Below are 26019 nucleotides of genomic sequence, written 5' to 3' on the forward strand. Positions count from 1 at the left end.
GAAGTTCAAGGGGTTCCTAATACCACCCTCAGGCTCATCAATTTGCTACATGAAATCACAGAATTCATTGAAAGCTGTTATACTCACACTCACAGCTTATTACAGGGAAAGGATACAGATTAAAACCAGCCAGAGGAAGACACACATAGGGCAGAGTCTAGGATGGTTCTGAACACCAAGTTTCCATTGCTCTTTCTTCATGGAATCAGGATGCGTTGCCCTTGTAACATTGCTGAGGGACAATATGCACAGAGAAGTTCCCCTGAGCCTTGGTATATAGAGTTCTTATTTGGGCTCCATTACAGAGGCATGACTGACTAATTGCTTGACTGCCCACATGGCAATCTCAATCTCCAGATCAACTGACACTGCAAGACCAAAGCCCTAACCCAAAATCACACTGGTGGTCTTTCTGGCATGGCCAACCTCTATCCTATGACTGTCAGGTGCGGTGGTCCCATCCTATCCTAAGTTCTGGTGTAGTCATCCCCCAACCTAAGCAAAGGCACTCCTATTAGGTATGACATATATCACCTCCCAGAAGCCAAAAGCAAAGGCCAGACCTTTTGGGCAAGGCAGGATTCTTTACTGCATACCCTTTTTAGTTGTAATTCACCCTTTTTAATTGTACAATTCAGTGGTTTTTAATATATTAACAATGTTGTGCAATCATAAATACCAATTCTAGAAAATTTTCATCACCCCAAGAAGAAACTGTACCCATTAACTTCTTCGTCCCTCCCCTGAGACCTTGGGAACCACTAATCTTCTATCTCTGTAGATTTGACTATTTCACATAAACAGAATCATACAACATGTGGCCTTTTATGTCTGGCATCTTTTACTCAGTATGTTTTCAAGGTTCATCCATGTTGAAGTGTGTATATCAGTACTTCATTCATTTTTCATGGCTGAATATTATTCTATTATATGGATATATCACATTTTGTTCATTGGTTAATGGACATTTGAGTTGTTTCCACTTTTTTGACTATTATAAATAATGCTGCTGTGAACATTCACATACAAGTTTTTTGTGTGGACCTGTTTTCAGTTCTCTTAGGCAGGTAACTAGACACAATGCCAGCTTCTCCACAGTGCCTCTCGGCTTACCAACACATCAAGACAGGTCCCCACAGGGCTGTTCTCCCCTCCTGGATGAATGGACTCAACCTCAGGACTACCTGCTGTTGTCAGCATCTGGGTCCTGAGGCATCTGAACTCCGAAGACAGAGAGGGGGAGTTCCCAGACTAAAAAAGGGAGGTCCTGGGGCACCTGGGTGGTTCAGTTGGTTAAGCGTCTGACTTTGGCTCAGGTCATGATCTCAGGGTCCTGGGATTGAGCCCCACGTTTGACTCTGCACTCAGCAGGAAGTCTGTTTCTCCCTCTCCCTCTGCTCCTCCCCCACAACTTGTTCTCTCACTCTCTCTCAAATAAGTAAAATCTAAAAAATAAAAATAAAGAAAAGAGGTCCTTTAAACCCAAACTAGGATACTTGCAAATAACGAAAGGAAAAGAGAATTGTCATGAAGCCAAAACTAAAGAATGGAAGGACCATAAGGGGCCACCTGCTCCAGCCCAGAATCTGAAACTTTAATTGTCTCTACAATATTCCCATTGAGCAGTCATCAGGTGCTCCTGAAGATCATCAGGGAAGGGGAACTTTCTGCAGCCTAGGCAGCTTCTCCAGCCTCAAAATAATCAGATAGGTCTCCTTAGACCGGGTGGAAATCTATTCCTCTGTGGTGTCCATCTTAGGGCCATACAGAACTTTCTTCTCCCTGTTAGCTAAGTAGGCCCCTCAGAAGTCTGAAGGGAGGGCCCATTTTCCTGAACCATCCTCTCTTCTACGTGCCCCTAAAGTCTTCCCTTCATCTAAAGGCAAGCAATTCCTCCTGGGATCAAGGCCAATTATGGAGCCCTGTGAAGTGCTCTATAATAAACCCCGAGAGGAACTGGATCAACGTTTCTTTCTCTCATCCTTAAGATGAGGACACTAAACCTGAACCTGGCTTCAAAAGATTTCCCCACTCCACTCACTCAGCATCCCGACATCATGACTTTTACACGAAACACAAAAAACCACACACCCACCGGCTTTGATGGCTGTCCCATAACCGCTTCAAGCCTTGGTCAGCTAAACCCTCCAGAATGAGAAGGTGGATCTTCCCATCCAGCAGGTGGAAGCCAGTGAGCACATCCAGGTCCTGCCTTTCCTGGATCTTCACCCGCATCTTAAAGGCCGACAGGATCTGCTGAATGTCCCTGATAGGGTACGCCTCCAGATCAAGGGCCTTGGCATTGATCATGGTGATGTCCTGCAGCAGGTCATGGAGGAGGGAGATCTTCTTGGAGTCAAACACGAAAACGACGCGGCCAAACTGGGTGCCTGTAAATTCTGGGTCAGGGGCTTCAGCCCTGGCCCGCAGTGGCACAGCAATGTCCACCCGCAGCTTGAGCACAGAGTTGGCCTCGAGGTAATTACCCATTGGCATTGGGTTGTGCTGGAAGCCATCTGTGGGGACCCGAAACCCCACAACCTTCCTGCTTCTGCCATTCTGGCCATGGTGTGTGGGCTTGGGCTCACAGCTGTGGATGGGGACGACCAAGTTCAAGTACTTGTGGCCAAGGAGAAGGTCGGCAAAACTGACCTGGGCAACCCCATAAGGGTCCCATATTTTGTTGTGGGATTCAAAGGGGTTGCTCTCTGTCTCTTCCGGAGAGATGAGGGACTGGAGGTTGAGGTATGCATCCAAGGGGTCATCCCCAAACAAGGTGGGCTTCCGGAAATACTCCTCTAACTTGCGGTCCCTGTCATGAACTTGCACCACCATGGGGGGCCCCTCCAGATATTCCCTCAGGTCACTGGGCTGCATTGCCCCAAGAAAGATGACATTGATGTCCTGGAAGTGGATGTGGATTCCATGGGGTCGCCCCTCTGTTCTGTGAACTGGAGTCTTAAAGAACTGGTACTTGCAGTACACAGGGATGCACAGCCTCTAGGAGGGAATGAAATGACAACAGATCAACAGGCTGCAGTGGTGGTCACTCTGCCTCTCCTTTAAAGGTAGGCTCCCACAGGGGGCTCAAATCCTAGTGCCACATTTGCCACCTGCAGCCCCTGTGGCCTGGATTTTCTCACCCACAAAAGTACCAATGAAAGAGCCTGCTCTGCTAGGTCATCCCCAGGATTAAGTGACATACATGAAAGCACCAAGATGGTGGCTGACACAAGACAGGGGCTTAATAAGTATTAAGTCACTATTTCCTCCTCCCAAACTGAGTGCCATGAAGACAGGCCATGTGCATTTTGCACATCTGTATTTTTACTTCCAAGCCCAAAGCTAGGTGCAGATAAGTGGTTTTTAGAAAAGGTAATCCATATTTCCCAGACATCTGGAGAGTTGGCATAAGATCACCTTTGGCATATTAATAGGTATCTAAGCAGAAAGCTACAACAAGGTGAAGAAGGGCTCAGAGGTCTGGGGTTTAACAGGGCATGGAAAATGAGATGGAAAGGAGGGACAGAAAACAGGGTATCTTGCATATTTTAATCTTGATGCTAAAATTTTATAATCAAAAGTTAACCCTTATGCAAGTTTGTGATCTGAATTCATACTCCAAGTATACTATTTATTTTACACGGAAACTTTTAAATAATCCTGGGTTGGTATGCTCCCAGGTACCTGGTGAAGTTATCAAAAAACCTTCTAGAGGGGCGCCTGGGTGGCTCAGTTGTTAAGCGTCTGCCTTCAGCTCAGGTCATGATCCCAGGGTCCTGGGATCGAGCCCTGCATTGGGCTCCCTGCTCAGCGGGAAGCCTGTCTCTCCCTCTCTCCCACTCCCCCTGCTTGTGTTCCCTCTCTTGCTATCTCTCTCTCTGTCAAATAAATAAATTAAATAAATAAATAAATAAAATCTTTAAAAAAAAAAACCTTCTAGAGAAATCTACTTTCAACCTAGGCCTCAAAGAATCCCCATGGAGAAAGTTCAATTAAATGTGTAACCACAGTAAAAATTACAAAATACCTAAGGTAAAAGGTACTACTAGCAAAATTGGTTGCACAATGGCATAAGATATTAGAATGATCAGATACATAAACTAAATATATTTGTTTAGTTATGTGTATAAAAAGGAATATCAAGGTCAAATCTATTGTATTTCTATTTACTAGCAATGAATAATTTAAAAATATCACCTACAATAGCATAAAAACATAAAATGCTTGAAAGAAATGCAATGAAAAATGTGTAAGACCTGTACACTGAAAAGAACAAAATAGTGCAGAGAGATATTAAAGAAAATCTAAATAGAGAAATATAAATTTTCATGGATAGGAAAATGCAATTAATTCTAGATGAATCATAGACCTAAATATAAAGCTAAAATTATACATCTTCAAGAAGAAGACATAGGAGAGAATCTTCATGAACGTGGGAAAATATTTCCTTGACAGGACACAAAAAACACTATAACAGCCAAAGCTGATAAAATGGGCTTTATCAAATAAAGTCAAGCCCTAGACTGGCATAAAATATGTACAATACATATATATCTAACAAAGGACTTGTATACAGAATATAAAAAGAACATTTATAAAACAATAGTAAAAGAGAAAAAATTAAGAATGGTAAAAGATGAACTTTAAAATTTGGTTAAGTGGAATAAGCACACCCCACCCTGAATCTCCCAGTGAATGCAACCAGAAAACATAGACAGAATGTGTGGAGCAGCTATCAGAGGCCCCTGAAAAGTAAAAGGTAATGGGAAAATGGGGAATGGAAACCAAACTCAAAGTACAACCAACGTAGCTATGAGTTTCCTGGGTTTATTTTCCTCCTGTATGTCACAGACTGGACTCAGAAGGAAGCCTGGATCCCAGAATTGTGCAGCAGGCATGGACAGTCAGAGCTCTAAGCGAAGCCCTCTCTTTCTGTTCTAAGGAATGGGAGGAAGGACCCCCATAGGATAGAAAGAGTGGGAGTTTGGAGGGATCTAGGTTGTTTTTCTCTCCTGGCCCTGCCCTCATGCAAGTTCAAGTTCCAAAGCTACACTCTGATGGCAGTGGCAGCAGCTGGGCAGGAACCTAAAAATCTGAGAGAGGGAAATCCTTTTTGACCAGAGGAACTGTGATACAAAAAGTATGTGGTAAACCCTCAATATTGTTTTTACTCTACATATCTTCCCACCACCTGTCCTCAGAGGCAGACTGAGTCCAAGGAAGGGCATGTCAGAGTGGAAACACTAAAGGTACACCTTTCAAGCCAGCAGACCAGGAAGAGGATTCCTTAGGACCTGGAGAGTGTAGAAAGGGGGGAAATCAAGAAAGGGGTTCCATAAAGTTATGTGTAAACTTGGGCTTATCCCTGAACTGTGCATGTGTGGATCTGGCCTTAAGCAGCATACCAGGGGTTTTGAGAACTGAACTACAGAGACCATGGCACAGGTCTGACTGGCCCCTGAATACTGCACATGCAGGACAGACTTGGATTTCACTACAAAATCTTTGAAAACTGAACTGGCCTTAAAACCACAGCCACAGAAGGTAAATTGGAAATTACAGCTTGACCCTAAGGTTACTGTCTAATAAAACAAAAAGCCAACATTCTCCATAGGATTTAAACAAGACCCAGGGTCTCACAACATAATATTTAAAATGTCTAACATATAATTCAAAATTACTTGACATACAAAGAAGCGGGAATGCTGACCAATTATCAAGGGGAGAGACAACAAACAGATGCAAACTCTGAGATGACTTGAATACTGGAATTATCTGATGAAAACTTTAAGACAATTATAAACATTCTCCAAGTAACTGCAAACATTCTTGAAACAAATGGAAGGTAGCCAGTCTCAGCAAATGGAAACTATAATGAAGAACCAAATGGAAATTTTATAAATGAAAAATATAATACCTAAAATTAAAAATTTGCTGGATGATCCAAAGAACAAAATGGAGATGGCAGAGGAATGAATAAGTAGTGAACTTGAGTACAGATCAATATAAAGTATGCAATCTAAGTGGCGCCTGGGTAGCACAGTTGGTTAAGTTTCTGACTCTTGGTTTCAGCTCAGGTCGTGATGTCAGGGTCATGAGATCGAGCCCCATGTTGGGCTCTGCACTCAGTACGGAGTCTGCTAGGGACTCTCTCTCCCCCTGCCTTTACCCCCACCCCCCAACACACACACACTCTCTACCTCTCTCTCTAAAATAAATAAATCTTTTTTTAAAATAAAGTATGCAATCTGAACACAGAGAGAAAAAAGATTGAAAAGTAAAAGTAAACTAAGCCTCAGGGACTTGTGGGACAATATCAAAAGGTCTAACATTTGTATCATCAGAGTTCCAGAAGAAGAAAAGAAATGTGTAGAAAAGATATTTGAGGAGGCTGGGAAGATGGCAGAATAGGAGGACCCTAAGCGTGCCTCTTCCCATGGATACAACTAGATAACACTCACTTCAGTGTAAATAGCCCAGAAAACGATCTGAAGATGGACAGAACAAACTCCAAAACTAAAGATAGAGAAGAGACCACATCAAAGAAGGTAAGAAGGAGAAAGACAGAGTTGGGGAGCAAGATGGACTGTGGCCATCTGTGGTGCAGAAGGAGCCAGTGGTGCAGAGAAGAGTAAAAAATGGACTTGCATACTGGGGAGCCCACAAGGGGAAGACAAATCCCCATAACATTTGGCACTGAAAGCAAGGGGGGCCAAATTTCATGAGTTCTTACAACCAGTGGGACTTAAAGCCTGGAATTTTAAAAATCAGCAGGCTCAGTCCTGGGGGAGCCTGGAAGGCATTAGGAAGAAGAGTCCTTGCCCTTAAAGAGACAGCATGACAAACAACCCATGCAGATATAGCCTAGAAGCAGCAGTTTAAAAAAATGCCATGGCGGGTGTAGGGGGGCACAGATGAGAGTCAGAGTGATTTACTCATCCGAGAGCATGGCCCAGAGAGGCAGGGATCACTGGAAGACCTCTCCAGGAACAAAGGAGTTGGCAGGTGCCATTTCCTTCCCCTGCCCCCCAGCATAAACACGAGGCCATCTGTGGGAACCAGTGCACCACTGACACTCACTATCTAACTTGCTTACACCAAGCCCTCTGCCCCACCCCCTGCACTTCGGCAGGTCCACCCTTCCCACTCATGCTTGCCTCAGTACCCACACTGCAGGGCCCCTACCCCAGAAAACTGGCACAAACTCCACCAACACCTCACCTCGTGACCTGGTATTTTGCTGGACCTCAGTTCCAGTGGCAGCAGCTGTGTCGGCAGATCTCATTTCAGAAGCAGCCAGTGTACACCTAGTTAAAATGCACTGCACCCCTGCTGGGAACCAAATACTGCCCATAACAGGCAAAGAGAGCCTCTGCAGACAACTGGACTGAAAAAAAGGGGGGGGGGCAGGACTCAACAGCAAGGCATAGGCAGCACACACAGGAGACATTCCCTGGAAGCGCCAGGTCCTGGGCAACAGGGGACACCGCACTGCAGGGCACTACAGGACCTCTTCTTCATAAGGCTGTTACCTTCAAGAGCAGGAGAAGTAGCTGACTTTCCTAACACACAGAAACAGACACAGAGAGTTAGACAAAATGAGGAGACAAAGAAATATGTCCAAATTAAAGAATAGGACCAAACCACAGCAAGAGACCTAAGTGAAACAGATAAAAGTAATATGCCTGACAGAGAATTTAAAGTAATGATCATAAAGATACTCACTGGATTTGAGAAAATAGTGGAGGACATCAGTGAAATCCTTAACAATGAGATAAAAAAGAATCAATCAGAGATGAAGAACACAATAAATTAAATTTAAAATACATTTGACGGAATAAATAAAACGCTAGATGAAGCAGAGGAATGAATTAATGACCTGGAAGACAGTAATGGAAAGTAACCAAGATGAGCAAATGAGATGAAAAATACACAAATTGAGAATAGTCTTAGCGAACTCAGTGACTCCATAATAACATTCGCATTATAGGGATCCCAGAAGAAGAGAGAGAAAACGGGTCAGAAAATTTATTTGAAGAAATAATAGCTAAAAACTTCCCTAATCTGGAGAAGGAAACAGATATCCAGATCCAGGAGGCACAGAGTCACCCCCAAAAATCAACCCAAGGAGGTCCATACAAAGACACATAGTAATTAAAATGGCAAAAAGTAGTGATAAAGAAAAAAATTTTAAAGCAGCAAGAGAAAAAGAAGACAGTTACATACAAGGGAAACTCCACAAGGCTATTAGCAAATTTTTCAGCAGAAATTTTGCAGGCCAGAAGGGACTGGTAAGATATCTTCAAAGTGCTGAAAGGGAAAAATCTACAGCCAAGAATACTCTATCCAGCAAGGCTATCATTCAGAATAGAAGGACAAATAGAGTTTCTCAAACAAAAACTAAAGGAATTCATGACCACTGAATAAGCCCTGCAAGAAATAATAAAAGGAACTCTTTGAATGGAAAGAACACAAATGAGTATGAAAAGTAAAAAACAAACAAACAAAAAAACCAGAGGATTAAAAATAAGCATTTCTGTAAATATCAGTCAAGGGATTCATAAAATAAAAGGATGTAAAATATGACACCACGGGGCACTAAAATATGGAGGGGAGTGGAGTAAAAAATGAGTTCAAACTTAAGCAACCATCAACTTAATATAAACTGCTATACAAACATAATGGTAACCACAAATCAAAACCATTAATAAATATGCAAAGAATAAAGAGAAAGAAACCCAAATATATCACTAAAGAAAATCATCAAACCATGAACGAGAGAAAGACAAGAAAGAATCAGAGAAAATCTTCAGAAACAACCATAAAACAAGTAATAAAATAGCAATAAATACAGAACTATCAATACAAAAGACTCATTGTAGACCTAAAGGCACCTGCAGATTGAAAGTAAGGGGGTGGAGAAACATCTATCATGCAAATGGATGTCAAAAGAAAGCTGAAGTAGCAGTACTTACATTGGATAAAATAGACTTTAAAACAAAGACTGTAACAAGAGACAAAGAAGGGCACTATATAATCATAAAGGGGACAACCCAACAAGAAGATCTAACAGCTGTAGATATTTATGCACCCAACATAAGAGCACCCAAACACATAAAATAGTTAATAACAAGCATAAAGGAACTAATTGATAATAATGAATTAATAGTAGGGGGCTTTAACACTTCCACTTACATCAATGCAGAGATCATCTAAATAGAAAATCAACAAGGAAACAGTGGCTTTGAATGACACATTGTACCAGATGGATCTAACAGATACGTTCAGAACATTCCATACTAGGGGCACCTGGGTAGCTCAGTCAGTTAAGTGTCTGCCTTCAGCTCAGATCATGATTTAGGGTCCTGGGATCGAGCCCTACATTGGGCTCTCTGCTCAGTGGGGAGCATGCTTCTCCCTCTCCTGCTGCCCCTCAGCTCCAGCTTGTGCTCTCTCTCTCAAATGGATAAATAAAATCTTAAAAAAAAAAAAAAAATTCCATCCTAAAACAGAATACACATTTTTTTTCAAGTGCACATGAAACATTCTCCAGAATAGATCACATATTAGGCCACAAAATAAGACTCAACAAATTCAAGAACATCGAAATCATACCATGCATCTTTTCTGAACACAATGCTATGAAACTAGAAGTTACAAGAAGAAACCTGGAAGGGCGCCTGGGTGGTTCAGTTGGTTAAGCGACTGCCTTCGGCTCAGGTCATGATCCTGGAGTCCCTGGATCGAGTCCCGCATCGGGCTCCCTGCTTGGCAGGGAGTCTGCTTCTCCCTCTGACCCTCCCCCCTCTCATGTACTCCCTCTCTCTCATTCTCTCTCTCTCAAATAAAAATAAATAAAATCTTTAAAAAAAAAAAAAAAAAAAGAAGAAACCTGGAAAGACCACAAACACATGGAGGTTAAATAACATGCTACTAAACATGAATGAGTCAACTGGGAAATAAAGAAGAAATAAAAAAGTACATGGAAACAAATGAAAACAAAAACACAAAGTTCAAAGCCTTTGTGACACAGCAAAAATTATTCTAGGGAGGATGTTTGTAGCAATACAGACCTACCTCAAGAAGTGAGAAAAATCTCAACTAAACAACCTAACCTTACATCTAAAGGAGCTACAAAAAGAACAACAAACAAAACTTAAAGCCAGCAGAAGGAAGGATATAATAAAGATTAGAGCAGAGAAAAAATGACATAGAAACTAAACAAAAAAACAATAAAACAGATCAATGAAACTGGTTCATCAACAATAATCAATAAAATTGATAAACCCCTAGCCAGACTTCTCAACAAAGAGAGAGAGAGAGAGAGAGAGGACCTAATTAAATAAAGTCATATATAAGAGAGGGGAGATAACCAATACCACAGAAATACAAACAAGTATAAGAGAATATTATGAAAACTATATGCCAACAAATTGGACAACCTAGAAGAAACGGATAAATTCCTAGAAACATATAACCTACCAAAACTGAATCAAGAAGAAATCGAAAATTTGAACAGACCAATTACCAGCAAAGAAACTGAGTCAGTAATCACAAAACTCCCAACAAACAAAAGTCCAGGACCATTTGCTTCACAGGAAAATTCTACCAGACATTTAAGAAGAGTTAATACCTATTCTTCTCAAACCATTTCAAGGAATAGAAAAGAAAGGAAAACTTCCAAATTCGTTCTATGAGGCCAGCATTACCCTTATACCAAAACCCAATAAAGATACCAGAGAAAAAGAGAACTATAGGGCATTATCTCTGATGAACATAGAATGCAAAATTCCTCAAAAAAATAATAGCAAACTGAATCCAACAATACATTAAAAAAATCATTCACCACAATCAAGTGGGATTTATTCCTGGGTTGCAAGGGTGGTTCAGTATTTGCAAATCAATCAATGTGATGCATCACAACAATAAGAGAAATGATAAGAACCATATGATCATTTTGATACAGAAAAATCATTTAACAAAGTACATTATTCATGAAAAAAACCCTCCACAAAGTAGGTTTACAGGGGACATACCTCAACATAATAAAGGCCTTATATGAAAAACCCATGGCTAATATCATTCTCAATGGTGAAAACCTGAGAGTCATTCCCCTAAGGTCAGGAAGAGACAAATATGTCCACTCTCATCACTTTTATTCAACATAGTCCTGGAAGTCTTAGCTACAGCAAACAGACAACAAAAAGAAATAAAAAGCATCGAAATCCATAAGGATGAAGTAAAACTTTCATTATCTGCAGAGGACATGATGCAATATATAGAAAACCTGAAAGACTCCACCCAAAAAACCCTGCTAGAACTGATAAACAAATTCGGTAAAGACGAAGGATACAAAACCAATGTAAAGAAATCCACTGCATTTCCATACACTAATAATGAAGCAGCAGAAAGTGAAATTAAAAAACAGTCCCACTTACAATTACACCAAAAACAATAAAATATCTAAGAATAAACTTAACCAAAGAGATGAAAGACTTGTACTCTGAAAACTATAAAAACACTGATGAAGGAAATTCAAGATAAGATGACCCAAAGACATGCAAAGACATTCTATGCTCATGGATTGGAAGAACAAATACTGTTAAAATGTTTATACTATCCAAAAGAATCCACACATTTAATGCAATCCCTATCAAAATACCAACAGCATTTTTCACATAACTAGAACAAACAATCCTAAAATTTGTATGGAACCAGAAAAGACCCCAAATAGCCAAAGCAATCTTGAAAAAGAAAAGCAAAGCGGGAGGCATCACAATTCCAGACTTCAAGTTATGCTACAAAACTGTAATAATCAAAACAGTATGGTACTGGCATAAAAATAGACACACAGATCAATAGAAGAGGATAGAAAACCCAGAGGTAAACCTACAACTATATGGTCAATCTTTGACAAAGCAGGAAAGAATATCCAATGGGAAAAAGACAGTCTCTTCAACCAATGGTGTTGGGAAAACTGGACAGCTACATGCAAAAGAATGAAACTGGATCACTTTCTTAGACCACACACAAAAATAAATCCAAAAATGGATTAAAGACCTAAATGTGAGTGATGAAACCATAAAAATCCTAGATGAGAACAAGGCAGTAACTTTTTTAACATTCGTTGTAGCAACTTTTTTCTAGATATGTCTCCTGAGATATCTAGGGAAACAAAAGCAAAAATTAACTATTGGGACTACATTAAAAAAAACTTCTGCATGACGAAGGAAAACAATCAACAAAACTAAAAGGCAACCTGTGGAATGGGAGAAGATATTTGCAAATGATATAACTGATAAAATTATCCAAAATATATAAAGAACTTATACAACTCAACACCCCCCCCCAATAATCCAGTTTAAAAATGGGCAGAAGACATGAACAGACATTTTTCCAAAGAAGACATACAGATAGCCAACAGATACAGAAAAGATGCTCATCACCACTTATCACTGGTGAAATGCAAATCAAAACTACAATGAGATATCACTTCCCACCTGTCAGAATGGCTAAAATCAGGGGCACCTGGGTGGCTCAGTCAGTTAAGTGTCTGACTCTTGATTTCGGTTCAGGTCATGATCTCAGGGTTGTGAGATTGAATCCCATGTCAGGCTCCACCTTGAACATGAACTCTGCTTAAGATTCTCTCTCCCTCTCCCTCTGCCTTTCCCCCCATGCTCGCACACTCCCCCTCCCCCCCAAAAAAGAATGACTAAAATAAAAAACATAAGAAACAACAGGAGTTAGTGAAGATGTGGAGAAAGAAGAACCCTCTTGCACTGTGGGTAGAATTTGCAAACTGGTGCAGCCATTCTGGAAAACAGCATAGAGTTTCCTCAAAAAGTTAACAATAGAACTACCCTATGATCCACCAAGCGCACTACTAGGTATTATCCAAAGAATTAAAAAAAAAAAAAAAAAACTAATTCAAAGGGATACATACACTCTGATGTTTATAGCAGCATTATCTACAATAGCCAAATTATGGAAGCAGCCCAAGTGTCCACTGATGGATGGGTAAAGAAGATGTGGTATATATATACAATGGAATATTATTCAGCCATAAAAAATGAAATCTTGCCATTTGCAACAACATGGATAGAACTAGAGAGTATAATGCTAAGTGAAATAAGTCAGTCAGAGAAAGATAAATACCATATGATTTCACTCATATGTGGAATTTAAGAAACAAAACAAATGAGCAAAGGGAAAAAGAGAAAGAAAGACAACACAAGAAACAGATTCTTAACTTCCAAGAACAAACTGATGGTTCCTGAAGGGGAGGTGAGGGAGATGGGTGAAATAGGTAACGGGAATTAAGGAGTGCACGTGACATGATGAGCACCAGGTGATTAAAATAAAAACAAAAAATATCTATCTCTAGGGGCACTTGGCTGGCTCAGGTGGAGCATGCAACTCTTAATCTCGGGGTTGTAAGTTCAAGCTCCACATTAGGTGTAGAAATTACTTAAAAATAAAATATTTAAAAAATTTTTAAATGTATATCTACATCTCTATACCAACAGGCTTCCTGTTCTGGACCACAATGAAACAGACACACTTTTTCCTATTTCTCCTGCTAAGTACAGATTCTTTAAACTCTGGGCTTTAGATGTAAAACAAACATAAGAAGACTCAGAAGGATGGAGAGAAGAAGGTTAAGGACTGTGGGACCTGAGGAACAACAAGTGATGAGTTCTCTGGGGTTTCTACTTGTCTCACATATTCTAGACTAGGTGCTGGAGAAGACAGAAACTCTGAAATGCTAATGGGAATAGGTAGGAAAAATCCCAAAGTCTTCTCTCTCCAGCCAAAGAAACAAGAATGGGGCAGCTTAGTGAGCCAGAAAACTTTTAGGCTAGTAACTGCCCTACCCCAGGCAAGCACCATGAAGAAAACCAGGCGCACCCCACTTCCATAAGCAAAAGTCAAATGGGAAACCCAGATTTCCACCCTTGTCCGACTGTAACAATTCCCCTGACTTGGGTGCCATGAGAAAAGATCAAGTTGGGAGTCAAGGTTTTCACCCCTGCCCAGCAGTAACAAGGCATCGAGGGAGGCAGAGTGGAAGCCAAAATCTTTCCCCACCATCCAGCAGTAATGTGGCCTCCCCACCACTGTGGTGGTTAGCGAGGATCATGTGGGAAGCATGTAGTAGCAAGGCATCCCTGCCCCTAGGACATGGTTGCTGAGTGGGAAACCTGGACTGCCACCTCCACCTGACAGAAATAAGACAGCATTCCCCTTCTTCCACTGGCAGAACATTTAAAACAGAAGATTTAAATAGGATCCAGAGTCTCATAACTTAATATTTAATATGTCGAAGATATAATTTAAAAATCATTTATCATACCAAGAACCAGGGAAATCCCATCTTAAACAAGAAATGACAATCAACAGATGCTAACACCAAAATGATACATCTTGGAATTATCTGACAGGAATTTTAAAGCAAGTGTGAACATGATTGAATCAAATGAAAAAAATTAAAAATCCTATCAAAGAAATAGAAGATATAAAGAACCAAATGGAAATTTTAGGATTGAAAAATACAATAACTAAAAATTTAAAAACCAGTGGATGGGCTCAATAACAGAATGGAAGGGACAGAGAAAAGACTTGATGAACTTGAAGATAAAACAATATAAACTATCCAATCTGAAGAACATAGAGGAAAACAGACTAAAAACAAACAAACAAAACTTCAGGGACCTGTGAGACTGTAATAAATGAACTAATAGTAATGACACTGGATTCCCAGAAGGAGAACAGAAAAAGGGTAGTGCTAAAAGGTATTTAAAGAAATAATGGCTGGGATGCCTGGGTGGCTCAGTCAGTTAAGTATATGACTCTCATATACTTATATGAGTATATGGCTCAGATCATGATCTTGGGGTCCTGTGATCAAGCCCCACATCAGGCTCCATGCTCAGCGAGGAGTCAGCTTCCCTCCCTCTTTCTCTTCCTCTGCCCCCCCTCCTTCAAAATAAATATTTTTTAAAAAGAATGGCTGAAATTTCCCAAATTTGTGATTTTATGGCAAAAGACATAAGCCTAAGTCTCAGAAAACTGAGTGAACCCAACAGGATAAACCCCCAAAAAGTCTACACTGAGACATCACAGTCAAACTTCTGAAAACCAGAGACAAAGAGAAAAAAAACTTGAAAGCTGCAAAAGATAAGTGCCACCCAGCGTATTGGGAAAGAACAACTCAAATGACAGTTGATTTCTCATCAAAAAACCATAGAGGTCAAAAGGAAGTGGCATAACTTTTTTCAAATCCTGAATAAAAAGAAATGTCAACCCCAAATTCTAAATCAAATGAAGCTAGCCTTCAGGAATAGAGGAGAAATAAAGACATCCTCAGACAAAGAAAAACTAAGAGAATTTGTTGTCAGCACATCTACCCTAAAAGAATGACTAAAGGAAGTTCCTGAAACAGAAGTAATTTAAAAAGAAAAAGAAATCTTGGAACATCAGAAAGGAAAAATGAACATTAGAAAGAGCAAATCTATAGGTAAATACAATACACTTTCCTTCTCCTCTTGAGTTTTCTAAATTACACTTAACAGTTGAAGCAAAAAGTATAACATCGTCTGATGTGGTTCTCAGTCTATATAGAGGAAATATTTAAGACAATTATAAATGAGATAGGGTAAACAGATTTGAAGGAAGGTAAGGTTTCTATACTTCACTCAAACTGGAAAGATGTTGACACCAGTAGACTGTGATAAGTTATGTATGCATAATGTAATTTCTGGAGTAACCACTAAAAACCTATACATTCAAAAATAAAAATAATATAAATCAAAATTAAATTCCAAAAAACCCACAGGAAGGCAGGAAAAAGAAAACAAACAAAAAACAGAGAAAACAGAAAATATTAAAATGGCAGACTTAAGCTCTAAAATATCAATAATTACACTAAATGTAAATGGTCTTAAAAACAATTAAAAGTAAATTTAAAAAAATGACTCAGCTAAATGCAAGGGCATTATGCTGAATGGGGCGGGGGAGCCAATCTCAAAAGGTCACATACTGGATGTTTCCATTTATATAACTGTTCATTTCCTAGGACTGCCATAATAAATTACCACAAACTGGGTGACTTAGTACAACAGAATTTCATTGTCTCACAGTTCTGGAGGCTAAAAGTGCAAAATCATGGTGTCAGCAAGGCCATGCTCCCTCTGAAGTTGCTAAGGGAGCATCCTTCCTTGCCTCTTCCAGCTTCTGGTAGCCCCAGACATTTCCTGGCTTGTGACAACATAACTACTCACTACATGGCATTCTCCCTACATCTCTTCATGTATTCTTTGTCTTCTGTCTATGTTGGTCTCTACATCCAAATTTCCCTTTTTCATAAGGACATCAGTGATATTGGATTAGGGCCTATCTTGATGACCTCATTTTAACTTGATTAACTCTGTAAAGACCCAATTTCTAAATAAAGTCACATTCTGAGTTGCTGGCAGTTAAGTGTTCAACATACCTTTTTGAGGGAACACAATTCAACCCACAACAATAACATTCTCAAACTGACAAAATTATATAAATGGAAAACATGTTAGTGGTTAGGGATGGTGCAAGGTTAGGTAGTGGTTGTGACTATAAAAGGGTAGCATGAGAGAACTTTGTGGTGGTGGAATAGTTCTGTATCTTAAGTGCAGTGACAGTTACATAAATCCATGCATGTGATAAAATGGCAGAGAACTACACACACATTTATCAATATCCTGATTTTGATATTATACTATTGGTATATAAGACATAACCACTGAAAAAAACTGTGCAAAGTGTACATAGGATCTCTCTACCTTTGCAACTTCCTCTGAATTTTTATTTCAAAATGGAAGTATAATATATGGTATGCCCACACCAAGACACATAATCAAGCAGTTTCAGAAAACAAAAAGAAGATCCTACAGCTTTGAGAGAAGAAAAAAAGCAAATACAAAGGTTCAACATGGAACATAAAAGAGCACAGAACAATGCCTTCAAAACTGAAGGAAAATGAGAATTCTATACCAGCTAAAATATCACTCAAGTGTAAGGGTAGAATAAAGATATTTTCAGACACATGAGACCTCAAAACAAGTATCTCTCATTAACCTTTTCTCAAGAAGCTACAGGAAGATGTGTTCCAGCAAAATCAGAGAGCAAACAAAGCAAGAGGAAGACAGAATCCAGGAAACAAGGATCCTACAATAGGAAAAAGGGAACTCCCAGGATAAACATCAGTACTAAACCTAGTTGGTTCAAAATGAGTGGCATCTATGTGAGCACTGCTGCTGTATCCATGAGGCCTGGAGGCTCCTTCTGAAGGGAGGATCACTACCTGCACCTGAAGGACACCTTTGGTGTAGTGGGGAGACATCAAGAGTTGGTAGCTCCTAAACCCAGGAACCTAATCTCTCATGTCTTGCTGTGAGATCCTAAATGGTGAAATGGGGATGATGATCCGTCTCACAGAAGGCCACTGGGGGGAATTAGAGATGACAAGTAATGGGCAACCAGATGGGAAAAAGAGCTCTCCAATCAGTTTTTCTGGCTCATTCTTACCTCTAGTTCATGGAGGGGAACAGGTTGTGATGGAAGGCAGGAAACACACTTGATCTTTATGGTCAGGGGATTTAAGTCCTGTTTTTGCTCCTCAGTCATGATAGGAACTTCTGTTTTTAAAGTCAAAAAACAATCTAAAATGCTGGCAGACTTCCCCCTGCCACGACTCACAACAGTTTGCCATCCTGGGGGTGGGGAGGGAAATACGCACAGCATTAGACTGTTACTCATGACAGCCCAAGACAAGTACAAAGGGTTCAGGCAACCTGAAAAGAGCCAATGTTAAATTATAACCAAAAGAAGAAAACTTAAAAAAAAAAAAAAAAAAGGAATTGGCAAACACCTACTACCAGCATATTATATGCCAGTTTCTCAAACTGAGGTCCCATAAGTTCCCTAAGAGAATTTAATTGTTGTGATTTAATCTTGATGATCATCTTGTAATATAAGCATCTCCTGAATCATTATAGATGTTCTGAGGATCCAGTGACGTTAAGGCACGCTCAAGTCTGGATGTTGTAGATGCATGCACCTTGCGGGGTCCGTTCCTGGGCTCCTTTTCTCTTACTCTGGAGCTGGGCTCCTCATCCTGGGCCCTTGTGCCCCCAGGGGGACATTGGGTCGTATGAGGAGGTGGTTTTGGTTGTCACAGGTGGGATATCAATGCTTAGGTGGTACCCTCAAGCAGTCTGATTTACTTGGTCTGAGATGTAGCCTCCATGCTAGGGTTTTTATTTTTATTTTATTTTTTAAGATTTTATTTATTTGTCAGAGAGAGAGAGCACAAGCAGGGAGAGAGGCAGGCAGAGGGAGAAGCAGACTCCCCGCCGAGCAAGGAGCCCAATCATGACCCAAGCCAAAGGTAGACACCCAACCGACTGAGCCACTCAGGCATCCCCAAGCTAGGGTTTTTAAAAGCTCCCCAAGTGAGACGCCTGGATGGCTTAGTCGGTTGGGTGTCTGCCTTCTGCTCAGGTCATGATCCCAGAGTACTGGGATCAGGTCCCACGTTGGCCTCCCTGCTCAGTGGGAAGTCTGTTTCTCCCTCTCCCTCTGCCTCGCCCCCAAGCTTGTGCTCTCTCACTCTCTCTCAAATAAATAAATAAAATATTTTAAAAAAACATAATAAAAGCTCCCCAGGTGATTCAGAATCACTGTTCTAGTATAGTAACTACTGGCCATTTGTGGCTACTTAAATTAAAATTAAATACAATTTAGGGATGCCTGGGTTGCTCAGTTGGTTAAGCGTCTGCCTTCGGCTCAGGTCAGGATCCCAGGGTCCTGGGATCGAGTCCTGCATCAGGCTCCCTGCTCAGCGGGGAGCCTGCTTCTTCCTCAGCTTGCACTCTCTCTCTGACAAATAAATTTAAAAAATCTTTATAAATAAATAAATAAATAAATAAATAAATAAATAAAATTAAATACAATTTAAAATGCAGTTCCTTCATCACATGAGTCACATTTCAAATGCTCAGTAGCCATGTGTAGCTATGAGCTACTGGACCAGACAACACAGATCTGGCACATTTCCATCACTGCAGAAAGTTCTCTTGGAGAGTGCTGCTCCAGGCAAGTACTTTAGAACAAAACACATTCAAGAACACATAATGCCAGGGTCTCTGTCATGGAGGCCAGTGGTGCTGCTTTAACAGGTGTGGTCCAGCGAGAAAAGCATAGATCCTGATGTAGAACATAACGGGTACATCGGAGCCGAATCAAACACGGCACACCTCCGGCTAGGACAGTTTGCGGGAGCGCAAGTAGGGCAAAGGGTGGGTGAACGGAGCCACCACGTGGCACACACATAGCTGGGAGACTATTTTTCTCATGAAAGGGGTCCATACATTTTACCAGGTGGAGACATATTGGTGTGGGGGCTGGGGGGGAGATCAAATCCTCCAGCTGTACAGAGAGGCCTAGGCTCACATCCTGGCTCTCTTATCTTATAGTCGCATGGCCTACAACAAGTTAGAGGCTCTGTGGGGCTTAATTTCCTCCTGTGCAAAATGGGCAGAGATCCCACCATGCTTAGGGTGAAGGATTAAGAGGGTTTATGTAGGAGAAGTTGCTGGGAACACTGCCCAGCATATAGCGGGTGCTCAAAAAGATCAGCTCTGCTCCTTTCACAAGGCTTGTAAATGTATTTCTAGGGCACACGAAGGCCCAGTCACTCATGCTCAGAAAGAGCTTCCCTTCTAAAACAAGTCACGGGCCCGGGGTGTGCAGCTGAGCACACGGGCCTGAGCATGGGGCCACGTGCAGCTCCTGGGGGCAGCCCCCAGGGCTCCCACGACTTTCTCTTCAACAAAGCTCACTCATTAAGGCCATAACTAATCATGATTTGTATTCTAGAACTCTGTAAACCTTTTCATGGAAAAGACTGCCCCGTTTAGAAGAAATCTCCAGTGCAAACGTGCACTCAAATCATCATTCAGAAATTTAGGGAGGCGTCAGCCATAACTCCAGGGTAGGGTTTCACAAACTCAAAACCACAGATACTTGAGGACAGAGATTCTTGGCTGCGGGGACTGTCCTGTGCATTATGGGACAGCAGCTTCCCTCTGCTCCCATCTGTGACAACCAACACTACCTCCTCATACGACCCAATGTCCCCCTGGGGGCACAAGTGCCCAGGCTGAGGAGCCCAGCTCCAGAGTAAGAGAAAAGGAGCCCAGGAACGGACCCCGCAAGGTGCATGCATCTACAACATCCAGACTTGAGCGTGCCTTAACGTCACTGGATCCTCAGAACAGCCCTGTGTGGCTGCTACCATCTCTGCTTCGTAGACAGAGAAACTAAGGTCCGGAAATGTTCAGAAGTCATCCAAGGTCTCTTGGCCAATAAGCGGTGGGACCCATGTCCAAACCAGGCCTGCCTGGTGACACTTGGCCCCTCCACTACGCAACAAAAAATAAGAGCTCATTCCAGAGTCTTTCGAAACTCTTAATGGGTCACTGGCCAACAAATATTCACCACTAGGGGATGCAAAGCCTAGGGCCTAATTTGAAATCGAAGATGATTACCAAAAATTATCATGCTGGTTTTGGAATGATCTTATGCTATTATTCTACGGCAAAAACAAACATCCAGCTGGCCTGCCGAGCCAAGGCCCTTCTTAGCTTAGGACCATAAACCATGCTATCGGTACAAGGGAGGAGGTTTACCTTTCTGCCTTCCTTGCTGGAGGCCCAGCACCCTGCACCCAGCCCACCCAAATGTTCTGAACAAGCAGCTGCCACCTCCACACCAGTAACCTCTCTGAGTCCTACTGTGTGCAAGTTTATACACATTATCTCACGTGATCCTTCCTGCAGCCTCCCGGGGTGGAAATTCTCACCCCTATTCTACAGATGAGGACATGGAGTCGAAGAACTCAGAGAACGTGGGCAACTTGCTGGGCAGTGGCTGAGCCAAGATTCAAAGTCCGTTTGTCACTGGTGCTCTTGGAATCATTGTCTCCTTACAGGGCTGTGACAGTGCAGGTTAGAGAGAGGGGAAGCCCAGACACTTCTGGGCTTCACCCTGCTGGAAAAAGTCACGCCAGGATGGTTGAGACCATCTGAGCTTCTCCTTCCTCCCACAGCAAAATTAAGCAGCAAAATCAACCTCGACCCAAAGTCAGCGGATGACCCGGAGCTCACCCATCTATAGGCACGGGTTTCTCTTGGGGATTCAGCCCACAAGGTGTTCCCCAGAGATGTGTGCCCCGGGCAGGAGCGTGCAAGCGCTGTGCGGAGGCTGGGTCCTCCTGGAGCACAGCCTGAGAGTGGGTATGCGTCTCTGAAAATTCATTTCTCTAGAAAAGACTCCAATGCCACGGGAAAGCTAAGACAGCCTGAAAGGTCCAACTTTAGGTGAAAGCGGATTTTCAAAAATCCATTTAAAAGTGAAAACTAGGGGCGCCTGGGTGGCTCAGTCGTTAAGCGTCTGCCTTCGGCTCAGGTCATGATCTAGGGTCCTGGGATCAAGCCCCACATCGGCTCCCTGCTCGGCGGGAAGCCTGCTTCTCCCTCTCCCACTCCCCCTGCTTGTGTTCCCTCTCTCGCTGTGTGTTTCTCTCTCAAATAAATAAATAAATTCTTGAAAAAAAGAAAGTGAAAACTAAAAAATTAATCGTATTTCCTCAAGATGTATCAACATCAGCACAAGAGCTTGTGAGAATTTGATTTTCCTGGCACCTGTGGAACTTGATGCTGACTTTCATGAGGTAAAACCTCAAGCCGCTGCAAGGGTTCGTTCCTGCTCAAGATAGTAGCCTAGATTTCTGCAGATTGGCCAGTAGAGGGCGCACATTCACCCTGATGGCCAAAAACAACAACAACAAAATGCCTACAATGAAATAGGCTTGAAATGATTTTCTCTGAAAAGAAAGAGGGTTTCCCCTCCATGTTACTATTTTAAAAATGAAGTCATATAATTTTACCCAAAATACATTCTGAGCTTTCCATTGTCAAAACCTAGGGATATAACATGCATACCTTATTATTTGTCAAACCGTAGAAAACCTAGTTTCCAAATTGTGATAGATCTTACAAAGCAAAGAACGAAACCCCTGTTCTGCCCCTGAGCTATGTGACCTCAAGTGAGTAGCTTTGCCGTCTGCGAGTTTTGATGCCTCACAGGACAAAGGACAGGCACCCCGAGAGCCCCCCTCCAAGCTTACTGGGAGGCTCAGTGTTTGCCATGAGCAGGACGGGACAGAAATACCGGCTCCTTCCCTCATTTCCTCTACTAGATGTTTTCGTAAAAATCTGTAGGACGGTGTTTATAAAAAGCAGCATCTTATTTAGCAAACAAAATCAGCACAACTATTCTCACAGGTTTCTTTGGAATCAGGCCTGAGTTCAAACCCTGGCCTCGCCCTTACTTGCTGTGTGATCTTGAACAATACGTCTGACCTCCCTGTGCCTCCTTCTCCTCCTCTGTACAACAGAGACGCTTGCCTGCACTTTTGCTGAAGTGACTATGAGCGTGAAGCTAGGTGGCAGAACAGAGGCTTGGTCAATGCGAGCATCCTGTTTATGGACATTCTAGCCACATAGGACAAGACAACCAGAACCTGTTGGGACCAGGGGTAGCCACCTGCAAGGAGCGGCATCACCACCAGCTCAGTGGAGAAGGTACCATGCTTCCAGTTTCCTTCCACCTTGAGGTCAGTTTCTTCTTCTGCTCGAGACTTCTTCCTTTTCTTCTGGCTCTTCTTTCTCCCCTCTGAGTCTTTCTGTTTAACTGTGAAATCAAAGGAAAGACGTAAGCATTCAAAGGAGCTCATATCCAAGCTACCATATGTGAAAGCATACATGCATACCTACAAGGTTCTGGAAGATCCTTGAAGGCAGAGGTTGTCTTTTGTGCTGCTGCCCTTCCCCAGCAACCAGAAAATGTGTCTATGTGTAGATAGCAGACCGATTGTCAGTTACATGCAGGAAGATCCTGATCTCCCACCTGGTCCAACCCAAGAACACGGGCAGAGGGGGCTGAGGTTGGATGATGATCAGCACCGCCACATACCAAACTTCTCCCCCAAGTCAGCTCTTAACTACAGTGTAGGGCTGAGGTTTGGGCTGTGGAGTTGAACCACCAAGGTTCCAGAACCAGGTCTCCCCCCTCCCTAACCATCCTAAGCCTCAATCACTTCATCTGTAGAATGGGGGGCAATAGCACCTGCCTTGTAGGGTGTTGAGAAGAGTAAATGAGCAAAGGTACATGAAATATTCAGCTCTGTGCTAAGCTCAGATCCAGGGGAGAAAAGAGGAGACATACATATCTAACGTAATGGAAGCCATGAGCTATTTGTTCTGTGATACAAAGACCAATGGAACAGACTATAGAAAGCCCAGAAATACACTGCATGTATAAGGGGACTTAACAGATATCAGAGGTGGCATTTCAGATCAGTGGGAAAGGATGGACTAGTCAATTAATTAGACTGACTATCCATTTGGAGGCAAATGAAATTATTGGGCACCTCGTGCCATATGCAAAATGAAAGGCAGACTAATGGTGCAAAACAAAAAACTTCAAAATAATTAGAAGAATATATAGGAGACTCTACTGATGTCCGGATGAGGAGGATTTCTTAAACATTACCAAAAATACAAACTAGAAAGGAATAGTTACATAACAGGTATGCAAAACGAGACAGCACAAATAAAGTAAAAGAGTAAGTTGCAGACCCTGGCCTATGATGTTTACAGTGCATGTAAGTAACCATGATAATTATCCAGAAGATTTAAAGAATAAAGCTTATGGATCAGTAAGAAAAAATGTAAAACTCAGGGGTGCCTGGGTGGCTCAGTCGGTTAAGCATCTGCCTTCAGCTCAGGTCATGATCTTGGGATCCTGGAATCAAGCCCCAAGTCCCCAATTCAGGCTCCCTGCTCAGTGGGGAATCTGTTTCTCCCTCTCCCTCTGCTCCTCTCCACCACTCATGCTCTTTCTCTCTCAAATAAATAAAATCTTTAAAAAAAAAAAAAAGTGTAACGGAATGCCTGGGTGACTCAGTCGGTTAAGCGTCTGCCTTCAGCTCAGGTCATGATCCCGGGGTCCTGGGCTCTAGTTCCGCATAGCGCTCCCTCTGCCTGCCGCTCCCCCTGCTTGCACTCACTCTCTCTCTCTCTTTCTCTCTGTGACAAATAAAATCTTTCAAAAAATAAAATAAAAATTTAAAAAAGCGTAAGACCCAACAGAAAAATAAGCAAAGAAACAGGAATAGGTAAATCACATAAGACTGTGACCAAATAAGCATATGAGATGCTATCAACCCCATGAGGAATTAGGAAGTAAGCCCCTGACCATGTCAAGCATGGCTGATAATGTGGAAAAGCTGGAATTCTCAGGACTTCTGTCAGGAGGGCAAAGAGGTACAATCCAGAGAGTAAAAACCAGCAATACCTCCTGAGGGGTCAAGGTGCATTTCGCATGCCCTATGACCCCACTGGGCGAATGCCCTAGACTCTCTGGCCCAGGCACACAGAGACCTGCACAAGAATGCTTGCTATCACAGTGTTGGTGACAGCGGGAAATGGGAGACAACTCAAATGTCCCTCGGTGGGGAGTCCACAGGTGGAGGATGGCATAGCCATCTGATGGGGCTATGTTACAAGGAAGGAGCTGGACTTACATATATGGACACAAATGAACTTTAAAAATCAAGATGAATGCAAAGAGCAAGTTGCAGGAAGATATGTACAGTATGAAATCATTTCTGCAACTCATAAAAACAAAAATCAACACAACATTGTATGAATGTGTCAGAAAGAATGGGGTGGCAGGGAAGGGTCACACCAATTTCTATGTAGGATAGGGTATGCTTTTTTTTTTTTTTTTTTTAGATTTTATTTATTTATTTGAGAGAAAAAGAGTGAGAGCACAAGTAGGGGGGAGAAAGAAGCAGATTCTGGCCTAAGCAGGGAGCCCAATTCAGGGCTCAATCCCAGCACCCTGGGATCTCGACCTGAACCAAAGGCAGATGCTTAACTGACTGAGCCACCCAGGCACCCCTAGGGTATGCTTCTTGAAAGCATAGCGTGCAAAAGAGACACCCTGTATCTGTAAACTTTTCTTTTTCAAAAAGAAAGAAGGAAGGGAGGATGAGAGGGATGGAGAGAGGGAGGAAGGAAGGAAGGAAGGAAGGAAAGAAACACAGGAAGAAAGGAAGGAAGAAAGAAGAGGACAGAGCAAGGAAAAAGAAGGAAAGAGCAAGAAAGAAATGAAGGAAATGTGGCAAAATATTAACACCTAAATTGTACATACATTGTTTATTTTTTGTGTACTCTTCTATTTTTTTTTTCAAAATAAAAAAGATGGTTTGAAAATCTCATTAAAATGCTTAAAGAGTATTTCTGAAAAGCAAGACTATTTAATCTGGAAAAGAGAAAACTCAGAAACTAAGTCGAAGGTGTTCAGATATGAAAGTGTGGACTAGTCTTTTAGGGCCTTAAAAAAGGAATGTGAGTAACTGTGTTTCTGATGTCTGGCAGAGAGCCTGCCTCAAGCAGTCACTTCTCTCTGCAGCTTTGGAGTGTTGAACTCGAACCAGGAAAAGCAGATTAATTGATAGAGAGTTAAGGAAATGATTTGTAGCAGTTACAGCTGTACAAACAGGAAGTGGACCATCCCAGGAGGCAGCAAGTGCAAGGGCTCTAGAATATTCCACCTCATACTGGAAACCTAACTGCTTGCTGAAAAACTGGTGAGGAGAACAAGGTCAAGAATGAAGAGGTCACTGTAGTGGCTTCTGAGGACCCTTGCCCCTCTGTCTGTTCCTAAGACTACAAGCTTCTGCATGAGTGGTTCCTGCGACCTGGGATGCTATTTCCCTCATTCCACCATGAGAAGCAAATAACTGCTTATCTTCCAAGAGTCTTTCCATAAACCCGACTCTTGTGCTTCCCCAACATACCTACCTACCCTACCACAGCATCTATCACATAGGAATGTAGTTATTTA

General features: G+C 41.9%; 1 protein-coding gene across 3 annotated transcripts in view; it reads right to left on the reverse strand.

The window, feature by feature from the left end:
* The window catches only part of CFAP92 (cilia and flagella associated protein 92 (putative)), a 66461-nt gene that overhangs the window by 31144 nt on the left and 9298 nt on the right, over nt 1-26019 (reverse strand). For all 3 annotated transcript variants that reach the window (XM_081822830.1, XM_081822814.1, XM_081822822.1), the window contains exons 7-9: nt 22651-22797; nt 17569-17753; nt 2096-3000 (exon numbers count right to left, since the gene is read on the reverse strand). In XM_081822830.1, coding sequence (XP_081678956.1) covers nt 2096-3000; nt 17569-17753; nt 22651-22797 — 1237 coding nt within the window. The remainder of the gene's footprint in view (nt 1-2095; nt 3001-17568; nt 17754-22650; nt 22798-26019) is intronic.

The sequence above is a fragment of the Leptonychotes weddellii genome, chromosome 1 (assembly GCF_054177405.1).
Source record: "Leptonychotes weddellii isolate Sample4059 chromosome 1, ASM5417740v2, whole genome shotgun sequence".
Taxonomy (NCBI): Eukaryota; Metazoa; Chordata; class Mammalia; order Carnivora; family Phocidae; genus Leptonychotes; species Leptonychotes weddellii.